The 16,781-nt window shown below is 41.8% G+C and overlaps 1 protein-coding gene across 1 annotated transcript in view; it reads left to right on the plus strand.

The window, feature by feature from the left end:
* The first annotated feature begins 2,600 nt into the window (after positions 1-2,600).
* The window catches only part of LOC145358652 (protein-lysine 6-oxidase-like), a 40,976-nt gene continuing 26,795 nt past the window's right edge, over positions 2,601-16,781 (plus strand). The window contains exons 1-2 of the mRNA XM_080212867.1: positions 2,601-3,311; positions 10,879-10,987. Of these exons, the coding sequence (XP_080068993.1) occupies positions 2,693-3,311; positions 10,879-10,987 (728 nt within the window). The 5' untranslated portion in view covers positions 2,601-2,692. The remainder of the gene's footprint in view (positions 3,312-10,878; positions 10,988-16,781) is intronic.

Below are 16,781 nucleotides of genomic sequence, written 5' to 3' on the forward strand. Positions count from 1 at the left end.
CCCCGCTTTAATACCACAACCCGCCAGGGTTCACGGTCAAAATTATCAATAGGCACTGTCATAAAAGCGAAATACTGATGCTGGAAATCTGAAACAAAAGTGCTAAATGCTGGATAAACTCAGCAGGTGTGGCAGCATCTGTGCAGAGACAAACAAGAGTTAACATTGCGAGTCCGTATACGGATTTAAAAGGCTAACTCTATTTCTCTCCACAGATATTCCCAGACCTGCTGAGTGTAGCCAGCATTTTCTGCTTTTATTACCAATAGACACTCCTGTTTCATTTGTCATCTCAATCTGCTGCCACTCTCACTTGCCCTGATCGATGCAGTAATTTGGGGATTAGGTCTGGTTCAGGTCATATGAATGAATTAGTCAAAGTATTTTATTTTCACAATTGTCTGTTGACCTGGCGGTATGGAAAAATAAAAATAATCTAATTTCAATTATTAAAAGGTTAATCCATGATTGGGGTTTAAAGCATCCGTTTAATTGTCCCAATGACTATATATTAGAGGTAGTTTTTATTTTTAATTTGAAAGAAACATTAAATATCACAGGCATTGTGGGATCCTTTCACACTCACGAGTGAACTTGGCTAAGGCTGCAATACATAGAATCATAGAAACCCTCCAGCGCAGAAAGAGGCCCTTCGGCCCATCGAGTCTGCACCGACCACAACCCCACCCAGGCCCTACCCCCACATCTTTTATCCGCTACCTCCATATCCCTACATATTTTATCCGCCAATCCCCCTAACCTAAGCATCCTAGTACACTAAGGGGCAATTTTAGCATGGCCAATCAACCTAACCCGCACATCTTTGGACTGTGGGAGGAAATCGGAGTTCCCGAAGGAAACCCACGCAGACACGAAGAGAATGTGCAAACTCCACACAGACAGCGACCCGAGCTAGGAATTGAACCCCGGTCCCTGGAGCTGTGAAGCAGCAGTGCTAAGCACTGTGCTACCGTGCCGCCTGTACTACTGCTTTATCGCAAGATTCTTCCAGAATTGTCGGTTACCGTAAATTAATTAGACCTTAAACTGCAATGCATTGCAATTTACACAAAAACGGAATATCTGTAAAGAACAGCACTTCTTAATTCTGTGATACTTGTGTCTACTGGTGTATATTAAGGTGTTTTAAGACCTCCTTCAGGCTGTTGGCAAGGCACAAATGCTCATCAGTCACTCCTGCTTTCCAACCTTTCTCACTGCAGCACTCCCTCAATATTGTACCGGGGGTTAATGCAGCTCGTCTCGCGAACTCACTAAAACCAAATTTTCTTCATAAATACTTAGGTTAAATTGGATAACTAATTTTGTTTAGTTATTTAGCTAGGCGAAGAATGATCTGTTACAGGGGTCCGCGGATTTTCTTATAACACGGAGGACGGGGAAGAGACAAAAGCGGTAGAGGATGTCTGCACTCAGCCAGGGAGTCTGAAGGTGAAATTAAGATTGAAGCAATTCCGTCTCCTCCACGCAACTTTGGAAACTTTCTTTTAGCCAGAGAGAAAAAAAAAGAAGCTTCGTATACTAATTCCCGGGTGAATGGGAACAAATTTGTCATCCCACCGCTGGAGAATAATCTGATCAGCAGGAAATCCAGGGCTGGCGCTGGGCCAGGGCTAGAATGTAGAACATTTAACTCGTCAAGGGACAAATAAAACAATAAACTTTTACAAAGAATGTTTGTTGTCTCATCTTAGGAATAACGTTTCTGTAAACACACGCCCCCTGGGATGTCTAAGGCCCGAACTGATCTTTGATAACAGAAAGTCACAGATTTCCTACCAGAAATCAGAAGGGGAGTAGGGCTTTACAATGATAGAGTGGTAGGCAAGGCAACAAGTCCATCACTCAAACCAGCCTCGCATCCATTTACTCCGTCTACACTGCCTCGGAAAAGCAGCCAGCATAATTAAGGGCCCCACGTGCCCCGGACATTCTCTCTTCCACTTCTTCAGTCCGGAAAAAAGACAAAAGTCTGAGGTCACGTACCTACCAACTCAAGAACAGCTTCTTCCCTGCTACCTTTAGACTTCTGAATGAGCCTACCTCATATTACATTGATATATCTCTACACTCTAGCGGTAACACTACATTTTGCATCATTTCCTTCTCTATGAACGGTATGCTTTGTCTGTATATTTTTCACTGTTTACCAATACATCTGACAACAATAAATCAAATCAAAAGAATGAGCAATGCCACGGAAGAGCCAGGAGTAGGGTGATTGGGCACCGGATTAAAATGAGCTTTGTTGGGCGGTCGGATCGATTTTGCAAAACAAATTTCAAACAAAGCCCAACCGCGATTTTGCTTTATTCCAATATTGTTTTTACAGGAATCTCAAAACGGGACAACCCCAGATGGTAAAGATTTACCGCGAGTAAGCACTGAGCGGTAGATTAACCTGCCCAGAAACCTCCATCTGTGAGTTTACATTGAAGGTGCACTGCCTCATTTTAACCAAGTGGGCGGGAGCTGCTAAAGTGCTTTTGTGTTTAAAGGGTTAAAATGTCTGAGCTCATCAGCCATGAGGAAACTTGAGGCAAGATACACAAACTTTTTAAACTGTCTGCCCTCGCCTCTGAAAGGTGCAGGCGGCAGGAGAGTGGCTGGAACTGGGAGATCAGGGTTACTTTTTGGTTTGTTTTTTAAGTTGTCTGACAGCGAAATAGAAATGAGAGAATTCCTCGGCATCTGTTTCTATTTCCTTTGGATTGGAGGGGCGAGTGATGTGGATGGACAGGAGGAGGCGAATGGGCTGTGGAGGCAGAAGATCCGATGGGAGAATAACGGGCATGTGTACAGCTTGTTGAATAGCGGGGCGGCTTACCTGCCGGCTGCCCGCCGCAGCGGGCCGGAGCAGCAGAGTGTCTACCTGAGCAGTGATGGGCGCAGCAGACAGGGAAGCAGCAGCCGCCGCTCTGTCCCCCATCCTCGCCAACCCTCTGGCCCCGGGAGGGCAGTGCCAGTCCGCCAGCAGCCCCCCCTGGGTGACAGTCTGACGCGGGGGCTTCCCCGGGCTGGCAACCCGCTCCCCGGGGCAGGGACTCCGCCGGCCAGGGGCACACCTGCGGGTAACCCCGGCGCCCGGCGGCCTCCCGGCGGCAGCTTTCGCCCCAGTTCCCCGGAGCCAGCCGCCGGCAGCTCGGCTGAAATGCAAGGGGACGAGCCGTGGAATCCCTTCATGAACCGGAACAGCGTGTTTTACAATGTCTACTCCTCATCCTCACGCTCCAGCTCCCGGCCCGCAGTCCGCAGGAGAATTGGGCTTGGGACCAGGTACTTCCAAAGCGGTAAGCCTATCTCCTGCTGACTGGTGGGGGGGAGGGGGGTGGTTAAACTACACTATGGGGGTAAGAGATGGACAAGATCACTTCCCCCCAATCCATCTTCCGTCCCGAATTCTTTCCATCTCTATCTCTTTAATAATTTGTCTGGTGTAGTACAGAAAGCCCCTCTCCCACTGAGGGATGATTTCTCCGCCCCCCCCCCCAACTTTTTTGGGGGGACGGGGAAAGAGGACCATATCCTAAGGGAATTCCAATGAGGAGGAGGTTTGCGAATCCTGCTGCTTTGTGCACTGAATCCAGTCGGCAGGCAACGGTTTCCCTCTGACTTAATTCCCAAGTGGTGTGGACCCGACAGCGAGTTTTGGCCCATCAGCCACCCTGAGTGTTAATGGGCAGGGAAATTGGGCAGGAGATCTAACAGGCTGGCGTCCACAGTGACGAATAGCCAGTGAGTGCTGGCGGCGTGTCTGATTAGCGATCAAAGTGTGGCAGTCCTGGCAGTCTCTCTCTTTTTACCCACCCCCCACCCCTTGTCGTCCTGCATGCAGTTTTGGCCCTGGCTGAGAACAGCTCCCTCGGCACTAAGCGGGAATTAAACCTTTCCTGGTGTAAATAACTCGGGCACCACACCAAAAAACACATGTAACTGAGTAGCTGAGGCGATAGGCAGCGGTGGCCGTTCTAAGATGAGCACTTACTGTTTTGTGAAATAGAACGTGTTAGGAAACATTCAGTAGTTTTCATGTGATGCAGACTGATCTCTAGCTCACTCTTGTAGGCAATTATCTTTGTTCACAGGTTGACAAACTGAATTATTGCTCTAACAAAGGCCTGGCTTAAACTAGGGCTGGACTGGGCGTTAAATGTTCCCAGGTACAACGTGTATAGGAAGAACGGGGATGGCGGGGTAGCGGGGGGTGGGGGCTGGGGGAATGGAGGAGCGGCGAGTGGTAGTATGGATTATAGACAATATTACGATACTGGAGAGAGAGGATACTCCAGAGCAGTCAAAGGCAGAATCTCACTGGCTCGAGGTAAGGAATGAAGAAGGTGCAGTAACATTGATTGATGTAGTATACAGATAGCAACGAATGGAAAGGATGTTGGGAAACAAATTTGCCAATAATTCACAGGGAGCTGCATGAATTGTAGAGTAATTATAATGGGAGACTTAAATTATCCAAATATAAACTGGGGTAGGAATAGTGCAAAGGGACAAAATGGGCAAAAATTCCTGAAATATGTTTAAGATAATTTTCTGCACTTGTATATTTCTGGTCCAATGAGAGGACTGGCACTGTTGGACCTGGTTCTGGAGAAGGAGTTGGCCTAAGTGGGTCAAGTATCAGTGGGAGATTCAAGGGACAGTATTATAAGTTTTGTGTTAGCTATGGCAAAGGAGAAGGAGCAATCAAGAGCATGGATAATTAATTGGAGGAAAGCCAACTTCAATGGGATAAAAATGCATCTGACTCGAGTGAGTTGGAATCAAATGCTGGCAGAAAGGATGGTGGTTGAACAATGGGCCATCTTCAAAGAAACAGTATGCAGGCAATGTCATGGTATACCCTCTTGAATGGTTACGGTAAGACAAATAAATCCAGAGAACTCTGAATGACGAAAAAGATAGAGGTGAAAAAAACAAAGAGGAAGTGTGCGTATGACAGATGTCAGGTAGAAAATAGATTAGAGAATCAGGCTGAATATAGAAGGACTAGAGGAGAAGTGAAAAAAAACTAATAGGAGAAGAAAGGAGGGAGCATGAAAAGTGACCTGCAGTTAACATAAAATGGAATCCCAAGATCTTCTATAAACATATAAATAATAAAAGGAGGTAAAATAAAAGGTAGGGCCAATTAGGGATAAAAAAGGGGGACTTGCACATGGAGGCAGGATTAATAGCAAAGATATTAATGGATTACTCTGCATCTGTTTTCACAAAGACCATAGACCAGTGAGCCTAATGTCAGTACTGAGGGAGTTGCTAGAATCCATCATCAAGGTTTTCATAACTCAGCATTTGGAAGCAGTGGTATAATCAGACAAAGTCAGCATGGATTTACAGAAGGGAAATCACGTTTGACAATTCTATTGGAATTCATTGAGGATGTAACTGATAAAGTTGACTGAGGAGAACCAGTGGATATGGTTTATTCAGACTTTCAGAAGGCTTTCGACAAGGTCTCACAAAATAGACCATGTAAAGTTAAAGCACATGGGATTACATGTAATGTCTTGAGATGAATAGAAACCTGGTTAGCAGATAGGAAGCAAAGAGTTGGCATAAATGGGTCTTTTCTGATTGGCACTTGGTGACTAGTGGAGTTCCACAGGGATCTGTGCTAGGATCCCAACTGTTCACTTGATATATTAATAATTTGGAAGAGGGAACTGAATGTATTATCTTCAAATCTGCAGATGATACAAAGTTGGGTGGAAAATTGAGCTGTGAGGAGGATGCAGAGATGCATCAATGTGATTTGGACAGGCTGAATGTGTGAGCAAATGGTTTGAATATGCAGTAGAAAGTGGATAAATGTGAGGTTTCCACTTTGGTAGCAATAGTAGGAAGACAGATTATTACTTGATTGGGTGTAAATTGAGAGAGATGGATACTCAGTGAGGCCTTGATGTCCTCGTGCATCAGTTGCTGAAAATAAGCATGCAGTACAGCAGGCAGTAAAGAAGGTAAAAGATATTTTGGCCTCCATAGCGAGAGGATTTGAGTGTAGGGATAGGGATGTTTTGCTGCGATTGTATAGGGCTTTGGTGGGGCCACACCTGGAGCATTGTGTGAAGTTTTAGCATCCTTATGTCTTTGCTATAGAGAGGAGTGCAGTGAAGGTTTACTCGGCTGATCTCTGGGATGGCAGGTCTGTCATATGAGGAGAGACTAAGTTGGTTAGAATAATATTCACTGGAGTTTAGAAGAGTGAGAGGAGATCTCATAGAAACTTTAAAAATTCTAAAAGGGTGGATGCAGAAAGAATGTTCCTAATGGTGGTGGAGTCCAGAATTAGGGCTCATAGTTTGAGGATAAGGAGTAAATCTTTGGAAATTTCTTCACCTAGAGGGTGATGAATGTATGGAATTCACTACCACAGAATGTAGTTGAGGCCAAAACATTGTCTGATTTCAAGAACGAATTAGATATAACTCTAGGGGCTAAAGGGATCAAGAGATATGGGGCGAAGGGGGGATCAGGATTTTGAATTTGATGATCAGCCATAATCAAAATTAATGGTGAAAATTAAGGCCGAATGGTGTACTCCTGTTTCTAGTTTCTATGTTTCTAAAGGAAGAAGACGCTACCCAGTCTGAGGTGAGAGGGGAGGTAACCAATACACCAGAAGAATTTACAGTTGAGAAGCAGGAGATAATAGGCTATCTTTACTTAAAATAGATAAGGCATTAGGACTGGATGAGATGCATCCAGGGTTACTGAGGGAAGTGTGTGAAAATTGCAAGGGTAGGAGTGATAATTTTTCAGTCTTCCTTAGTCACAGGAGCGGTGCCAGAGGACTGGAGAATTGCAAATTTTACATCTTTGTTCAAAAAGGGGTGCAAGAATGAAGTCAGCAAAGACAGGCCAGTCAGTTTGAACTCTTTGGTAGGGAAACTTCTGGAATCTATAGGATGGGACAAAATCAATAGACATTTAGACAAGTGCAGGATAATTTAGGAAAGCTGGCATGGATTCATTGCGGAAAAATTTGACCTAGCAACAGCGATGGAATGGCAATATATTTCCAAGTCAGGATGGTGAGTTGGAAGAGAACCTTCAGGTGATATTTCCAGCTATCTGCTGCTCTTACCCTTCTAGATGGTAGTGGTCATTGGTTTGGATGTTGCTGCCTAAGGGAAACTGGTGATACCCAGCAGTGCATCTTATAGGTAGTACACATAGCTGCCACTGTTCATCGGTGGTGGAGGGATTGAAAGTTTATGGAAGGGATAGCAATTGTGGGCTGCTTTGTCTTTGATGGTGTCAAGCTTCTTGAATGTTGTTGGAGCTGCACTCACCCAGGCAAGTTACACTCCTAACTTGTGTCTTGTGGACAGGCTCTGGGGAGTCAGGAGATGAGTTATCCACCGCAGGATTCCTAACCTTTGAACTTGTCTGTTAGCCACAGTATTTATATGGCTAGTCCAGTTCAGTTTCTGGTCAATGGTAACCCCCAGGATGTTGACAGTGGGGTATTCATTCAGTGATGGTAATGCCACTGAATGTCAAGGGGTGATGGTTAGATCCTTTCATGTTGGAGATGGTCATTGCCTGGCACTTGTGTGGTGCAAGTGTTTTGTGCCACTTGTCAGCTCAAGCCTGGATATTGTCCAGGTCTTGTTGCATTTACATATGGATTGCTTCAGTATCTGTGAAGTTACTGAACATTGTGCTGTCAACAGCGAACATCCCTGCTTCTGACCATATGATGTAAGGAAGGTCAATGATTAAACAGCTGAAGATGGTTGGGCTTAGGACACCAGCCTGAGAAACTCTTGCACTGATGTCCTGGAGCTGAGATGATTGACTTCCAACCACCACAGTCATCTTCCTTTGTGCCAGGTATGGCTCCAACCAGTGCCAGTCTTTCCCCCAATTCCCATTTCAGAAAGCATTTGATACAAAGCCACACAAGAGGCTTAGGAGCAAAATTCTAGCTCATGGAATAAAAAGGAAATTCAGCACTTGGATAAGAAATTGGCTGAGTGCCAGGAAACAGAATGGTTGTTTTTCAGAATGAAAGGCTTATAGTGGAGTTCCCCAGAAGTCAGTGTTAGGACCCTTGCTCTTCCTGATATATATTAAGGACATATGTTGTGATGCTCAGGGCATGATTTCAAAACTTGCCAATGACCTGAAGACTAGAAATATTTTGTCAGTTTTGATAAGGAAAGTCTTGAACTTCAAGAGGACATAAACATATTAACGGATTGGGTTGACAAGCAGCAGATGGAGCTCAATGCAGATAACTGTGAGGTGATTCAGTTTGACAGGAAGAATGTGGAGAGATAGTATAAAATAAATGGAGAAACTCTAAAGGAGGTGCAGGAACAGAGGTACATCGATTTTTACGTACATAAGTCATTGATGATGACAGGGCATGTTGGGAGCGCTGTTAATAAGGGATATGATATCTTTGGCTTTATTAATAGGAACATTGAATACAAAAGTAAGGAGATCATGTTGAATATGTACAAGACACTAGTTAAACCTCATCAGGATTACTGTCTCCAGTTCTGGGTGTCATATCTGAGGAAGGATGTGAAGGCTCTGGAGAGAATACAGAAGAGATTCACAAGAATGATTTCAGAGATGAACAACTGTAGTTACAAGGATAGGTTGGAACTGTTTTCCTTGGGGGGAAAGGAAAGGCTGAGAGGACACTTGATAGAGGTATTCAAGATCCTGTGGTGTATGGACAAGGTAAATAGTGTGACATTGTTTCTACCCAAGACAGCAGCAAGACCAGAGAGGTCAGATTCAAAATAATGGGCAATAGGAGCAGAAGGGATATGAGAAAATTGTTTTCTGGAACCAACTTTCTGAGAGGATGGTGGAGGCAGGTTCAATCAAGATATTCAAAAGTGTATTAAATTGCAATCTGAAAAGAAAATCTGCAAGGTTACAAGGATAAGGCAGGGGAGTGGGATTGGGTAAAATGTCTTTTAGATAGCCAGTGCAGACCCAATGGTCCAAATGGCCTGCTTCTGCACTGTAAAGGTTGCATAGTGTTGTGTATGTTTTATGCTAATAAACAAAATTAAGGAGCCTTTGGTAAATTAGCTAGTCCTTCTATCAATTTGATTTGGGTGCTTTCCTATAATCAACACAAACGTGCTTTTTTAAATTCATTTGTAGGACATGGGCATTGCTGGCTGGTTGGCATTTATTGCCCATCCATAGTTGCCCTTGAACTGAATGGTTTGCTAGGCCATTTTCAGAGGGCAGTCGAAAGTCAAACACATTGTTGTGACTCTGGCATCACCAGTAGGCCAGACCAGGTAGGGACAGCAGATTTCCTTCCCTAAAGGACATTAAGTGAACCAGATGGGTTTTTCCAACAATGGTTTCATGGTCATCAGTAGGTTCTTAATTCCAGATATTTTTGTTGAATTCAAATTCCACCATCTGCTGTGGTGGGATTTGAACCCAGGTCCCCAGAACATTAGCTGAGTTTTTGGATTAATAGGCCATCACCTCTTCACTACTAAATAAAAACAGGAAATGCTAGAAATATTCAATGGGTCAGTCAACTCCCTTGGACAGAGGTACTTTGCCCACTGATTAGAAGACCTGTCATTCCTATTTGTTCACACCTCAAGTATTCAACTGATCATAATCCCTTGTGACTATGGGAGAAATGTATTCCCTGTGTGATACTGAACCACACAATGAGCACCGTTCCAAACTAATTTGGCCTCAGATGGTTGACGGGGAGAGGGATAAGTGGTTAGTGAATGGCTTTTGTAACAGGAACCTGAAACAATGGTTTCACTTTTCCCAATATTTAATTTGATGAAACCCCTGTTTTCTTTGTACCTGATATTGGACAAGCAATCGAGCAATTTAGCAACAATGGAAGGTTAAAGAAAAAAGACAGAAAAAAAGTGGCAGTCTTTTACAAGCTTATAAATTGTAAGAATACACATCCTGCAGTTCATGTGAGCATATTGTTACTGAGTATAATCAGCTCCACCACTGACAGCCCCAACCCAGCTAACATAGTGTACAATCATAATTTGAATGATTCATAGTCATAAAACACAGAATGAGACATTTCATAACCAATGAATTAGCCAATTTGTATAAAACAAAATCCCACTAACAGCAGGAAAAGAAATGAAGGACAAGTTAATCTGTTTTTTTTGGTTCTGTTTGGTTAAGAGGAATATGAACCCCGAGATTCAAAGAACTCCCTGATTATCTTCAAACAGCACCCTAGGATATATGGATGATGTCCCGCATCAGAAGCTTTTTATTCATTGTGGGTTTTCTAACAATTGTCTCTCAAGTGTTATTGTAATAGTTTTGGACCAGACAATCAATTATTTCTTAGTGATGTTTTTGGCAATTGCTCAACTGAAAACTGACAGAGACTGGGCACCAGAATTATAATTCTTGGCCAGTTGTTGATTTCCCCAGTCATCTCATGTCCCATGATACAAATGTATTAGCTGCTAAGATTTCGACAAATTTTAAAGATCAACAAAACCAAACTTCTGAAGTTGAGCCATAATGCTTGCCCCCTACTCCTCTCCTATCCTGCCTCCTATTGGGCTTGGAATTGGATACAAGATGGCATTTCTACATCCCAGAAACATCTGTTGTTAAAGGGAGGCACAGGAAATACATATTTTTGTTCATGATTTAATTGAGAAGTGGTAACTCACATTAGCTATTGGTCCTGTCTTTCAATGGTTCTGTAGCCACAAGTTCCAGCTGACTGAGATTTATAAAACCTCAAGATGATTCCAGTAGCTTAGATAATGCATTTTGTACTGAATTCTCTTATATAACAGCTGATTATCAAACCTCAATGCAGACATGCTTTCATTTCTTTTCCAGGGCTTCCTGACTTGATACCTGATCCGTACTACATTCAAGCTTCCATGTATATCCAAAGGATGCACATGTATGCACTGAGATGTGCAGCTGAGGAGAACTGTCTGTCAAGGTATAACCTACAAATTATGGTAATAAACCATTAGATCGAGAGATCAAAATGACAACCAGACACCTCAGATCTAACTCTCACTCATATTCAGTTAGGGGAGCTTATTGCTGCTCAAAAATTGAGTTCAGACATTTATCTGAATTTATAGTTCAAACGTAGTTCAAAATTATATATAATATTCTACTAGTGCTGTACATAAGAATAGAATGCAATATTATTTTTACATTTTAATTTTAATTTCTCTCAATATATTCTGTCATTTTCATGTTCTTATGCAGGAATATATGTACATTTTCTTTCTATAATTTCCTACCAATTGTCATGAGTCCATTGTGACATTGTGAAGTTAAAGAGCACATTGGTTATTATTTATGAAAGCAGATATATAAAAAGAAAATTTGTTTGTTAGCTCTGATATAGTTTACTGAGAGGGGATAAGTTTTAGATTCTTCTACATAAATGGAAGTCTGTCTTTCAGCCGTAAGCATTTTCTTATTAAACTGAAGATTTTACATACCCATTAACCCTCAGAGCTTACTGTGCTGAATATTCTGTATAAATGAGTAAGAAGCCCATTGAACATTACTATCAGGGAGATGACTGAATTATTGTTATTTTTCAAATGTTAATTGAGGGAAGTCTCTTCACTGAAAGATTAATTGATGGTTGTTGGAACAGGAAAAGCCCATTAGGCTTTATTTGTCTATCCTTCCTGACCCTCCACTAACTCACCTTCTTTCCAAAACACCTCTCCTTCCAGAAGTGTGCATAAATGGGCCCAATGAACCACTTTTCACTGTGTGGGAATGTTTAGTGTGCTGGGTAATGTAATTGGGCAAGTCCTGTTGTATTGCTGCAAAGCAAATCAATTGCAGGCACATAAAGTTGTCATTAACAACTAAAATCAGAAATTAACATTTTAGGCTAGCAAGAACAAGAAAATTTCTCTTTTCTTGGGTTGATCAAGCTTGTCTTTTAGCTTATACACCAAGATACTAAAGTCTAATGTGACAAAGAAACAAATATTATGAGAATTGCATTAAGTCTATTGGGGTAGATCTTGATTTTGCATGATGATGCAAAACAGGTGTTAGTGATTTGGCGCAAAAACAGAAAATACTGGAAAAACTCCGCAGGTCTGACAGCATCTGTGGAGAGAGAATAGAGCCAATGTTTCGCGTCTAGACAACCCTCTGTCAGAGCTGAAGAGTGTCAGTGATTTGGCAGCCCATTTTTCATCTTTCCCAATCAGTTGTTGACTTATTGTCAGCTATTTTACATCACTGTGCAAAGTCAAAACCTCCCTATTGAACTTTAATGCTGAAATCTGAAATGCTAAATAAATGCTAAACACCAATACAAATATAATTTAAAAATACGTGTACATCTGCATCCCCTATCTTTCTTTCTGCTCTCTATGTATTCCTGTGCCTCTTCCCTTTGCTTTTCTTATTTCATTAACCATTATGTTTTTCTTAAAGTAAATGACTTCTTAAAAACTTGATTCCCTTGTTTCCTTTGCCTGATTTCATTTCCTGTCTTTTATTCTTTCCCTGGCGGGGAAAAGGTCATACCAGGTTCCTGTCATGCCTACAAGCTCCACAAAGGCATTGGAGGATGCATAGGAACAAGTAATGTGGCCCAAGAAGCGACAAAAAAAGGAACAATATAGGCTGGCAACAACATAAGGAAGGTCTGGCTGTGTAGCAGCTGTTGCACTTAAAGATTGGCAATTGTGGGTAAGGGTGTATGGTTGGCATTAACTCTGCATAGTTGGGATTTTGTTTTGGCGTCAGCCAACAGGGCTGAGTATTGAGGACTAAGATGGATAGCAAGTACTTGCCTGATGGCCAAACCAAATGTACGTTTCCTCTTCCAAAACCTCGCTAAAGGCAACGAAAGTTGTTGGGCTATCCAGTACTAAACACAAAAGAAAGTGTGTTAGAGCTGTGGTGAAGCAATTTTTTTTTTCTTTTTTTATCAAATACATGTCCTTATCCCTATTACCGATGTTGAGCTATGAAATACACTTCTTTCGATTAATGCTCCCCTTAAACTTTGCTGGGTTACATGTCCAATTCCTTATTTAAATATGTGTGAACCGAGATTGTGAATGTCAGCCAGTTATTCAGCTGCAGGGGGGAACGCAGCTAAACTCAATCCTGCCTCCACTTGACATCCCAGAAAGACACGTTTTGCCAAAGTTTAGGAATGAGCTGCCTTAACTCATTCATTCCTACCCCAACCCAATAATGCTGGAGTTAATTTTGTTGCTGACCAAAATCAATTGATAGCAAAAATTAGGGGCTAAATTTGGGGCTTCTTTTGCTATATTTGGGTGAGTAACTTTTTTTGCTGGGATCTATTAACATATTTAAATGCCACGTGAAATGGTGCAGCCAAGGAAGAACATAAAATTCCTTTGCTAGTTGTCTTGGTTCCAGCACGAGCATTCCAGTCTAGTAAAAGGAAGGATGGAAAACAATTTGGGGAATTACAGGGAAGTAGAATTAGATAGATCCTTGTTAAGGTCTAGCACCAGCATATGTATGATTTGCCAAAGTTTCTTTTTACATAGAGTTATGTAGATTTCCTTCCAAGTTATAGATTCTGTGAAAGTAACATTTTTGAGGCAACTCAATCAATAACAGTACAGCATGGGTTTGGCTGTTTTAAGATAAAACTTGGTCTTTTTTAAAAACTTAAACAGAAAAGTGTGGTGACATTTCATTCAGTGCCACAGGTTACATAATTGAAATAATTCCGCAAAATGTAATGATGACCTGGCAACAGTAAGACAAAAAAAATGGCATGATGAAGAATATACAATTTATAAAAATTAATATCCTTCATATGTGAGACTTGGCCCAATTAGTTTGAAGTGATCCAAATCTATTGAAGTAGGAAGTAGCAGACAGTCTTCAATAGCCAGCTTCACTTGTGATACTGTCTGAAATAAAACAGATCTAAAATATTTGCCCTGGGGAATCAAATTACCAATTTGCCCTGCATCACCTGCTCCAATAGTTTTGCTTTGTTATTGAGAAGTCTGCCTGATGGGCCAAATCCCATAGCGTGAGACCTGACCAACCTTAAAAAGAGTAGAAGATAAGATGCAAACCAAGTAGGGTTGATTTAATGCTGCCAAGCTTTATTTTAAAAGCTGTAGATTGTGAAGAAAGAAGTTGGATTTCTAGATAGCCCAAAGCACTTCACAGCCAATGAAATACGTCCAGCTTATGCACAGCAAGAAACTACAAACAGAAATGAGATTACTGACCAACTGAATTGCTTCAGCAGTATTCATTTAAAAGACCTGACTGTCTCCACCTCTATCGTGGCTCCATTCGAAGCAGGGTATCCCTGGAGAGAAAGCGTGCAGTGTCCATGGACACTGTTGAGGCCTTCTGCACAGATTGGGTCTGCAGGATCTGGGGTGTATTATTGACCCCTTCAATCACATTTTGATTTGACGTTTTAAAGTTTTTTGCGCATTCATTTTTTTCATTTTTCATTTTAGGCTGTCCCCCTTTTATTTTGTCCCTTGGTTTATTTGATTTATTTTGTTTGCTTTGCCATAAAGATTGGGAGAACTTCCCCACTCATCAAATATAGATTTTTATGCCCAGATGGTCAGGTAGGATCTTGATTTAACATTTCAAACAAAAGAAGGCACCTCAACTAATGTTGCGATCTCTCTACATTGAACTGAAATAGCAGCCTGGATTGTGTACAAAAATTCTAGAGTAGGTCTTGAAACTATGACCTTCTGACTTGGAGGCAACAGTACAATCAATTAGACCAAAGATGATATAATGGGATCATCCATTCATCATTGTTCTGAGGCCACTTTGCTACTCCTGCCAGTTACCTGTCTCTATAAGGTCTGCTATCTAACAAATATATCCTCCTATTTAAGCCTCTAGTTATTCCTGATGTTCCATTCTCTGTGAGCAATCTTTAGGTTATGGCTTTAGATCAGTGCTATTCAAAATGGACTATGGATTGTTTAGAGCCTCCTTTCCTCTTCAGCTTTGAACCTTTTGCAGGTTCACTTGTCTCTAGGCCTCATATTATAATGTCCAAGGTTGTGGTGAGTTAGCTTACCCCAGATTGACTGTTGATCCCTGTCTTTCTTTCCAGTGGGAAATAATGAAGAAATATTATGGGAGGAAATGTTTGTATAACATGCACAAAGCACACAAGAAAGATCTATTAATGCTCCTGAACCTATATTTTTGTGGATCTATCCCATAATAATTTTTTTCCGTCCCTGAGGAACAGGATCTAGCGGCTCAAAGCAGGGCATCCACGAGACATTGTGGGCCATAGACAGCAATAGAATGGCATTCAACCACGATATGTAACTTCATGGCCTGGTATATCCCTCACTCTTCCCATTACCATCAAGCCAGGGAATCAACATTAATTCAATGAGGAGTGTAAGAGGACATATCAAGAACAGTACCTGGCATTTCTAAAAATGAAGAGCTACAACACAGGTCTACACACATGCTAAACAGTGAAAGCTGCATGCAATATTCAGAGCAAAAGCCCATAATCAACAAATCAGACACAAGCTCTTCAGCTTTGCCACATCCAGTTGTGAATGGTGGTGGCCAATCAAACAACTAGGAGGAGGAGGCTCCACAAATGTCTCCATCTTCAATGATGGGAGAGGCCAGCACATTTGTACAAATGACAAGACTGAAACAATTGCTATCATTTCCAGCCAGAGGTGTTGTGTGAGTAATCCATCTCAACCTCTTCCCAAGATCCCAGTACCACTGATGCTTGTTGTCAGCCAATTCAATTCACTCCAAGTAATGTCAGGAAATAATTTCTGACGCTGGCTGCAGAAAAAAGGTAGGGGTACTAACAACATCTGACTGTAGTACTGAAGATTTGTAGTCCAGAACTAGCTTTGGCTGTAGCCAACTTGTTCCAGTACAGCTATAACAATGTGATCTATCCCTCAATATGGAAAATTGCACAGGTATTGTTCTGTCCACAATAAATAGGACAAATCCAATCTGGACAATTACCATCTCATCAGCCTGCTCTCAATCATCAGCAAAACGATGGAAGATATCAGATAAATGTTACGCTACAAAGTGGCACTTACTCTACAATAAACTCACCCTAGATGCTTGGTTTGACTTCTGGGTCATGCAGCTATAGACCTCATTACAACCTTGGTCCAAACATGGACAAAAGACCTGAATTCCAGAGGTAAGGTGAGAGCGACTGCCTTTGACATTAAGGCAGTATTTGACCAAGTGTGGTATCAAGGAGCACTATCAAAACTAAAATCAGTGGGAATAAGGGAAAACTCTTTGCTAGTTGGAGTCATACCTAGTAAAATGTAATTTGGTTTTGACTGTAATTGTTAGAGGCAAGTTATCTCAGCCTTGCGACATCACTGCACATCTGACCTCAGAACAGTGTCCCACGTCCAATCATTAACTGCTTCCCAATGGCCTTTCATCATTAAGTCAGAAATGGGGATGTTTGTTGGTGATTGCATATTGCTTGGTAACATTGGCACCTCCTTAGATAGTGAAGTAGTATGTACCCACATGCAACAAAACCTGGACAACAGCCAGGCTTTGACTGATGAGTGTTAAATAAAATTTGTGCCAGGCAATAACAACAAGACAGTCTATCCAATTCTCCTTAATGCTCAACAGCATTACCATCACTGAATTCCCCTACCACCATAACAGACTGGAAACCTAACTGGACCAACTATGTAAATACTGTAGCTTTAAGAGCAGTTCAGAGTCTGTGAATA

This window comes from Carcharhinus amblyrhynchos, chromosome 26 (assembly GCF_965287045.1).
Source record: "Carcharhinus amblyrhynchos chromosome 26, sCarAmb.v2.hapA, whole genome shotgun sequence".
Lineage (NCBI taxonomy): Eukaryota > Metazoa > Chordata > Chondrichthyes > Carcharhiniformes > Carcharhinidae > Carcharhinus > Carcharhinus amblyrhynchos.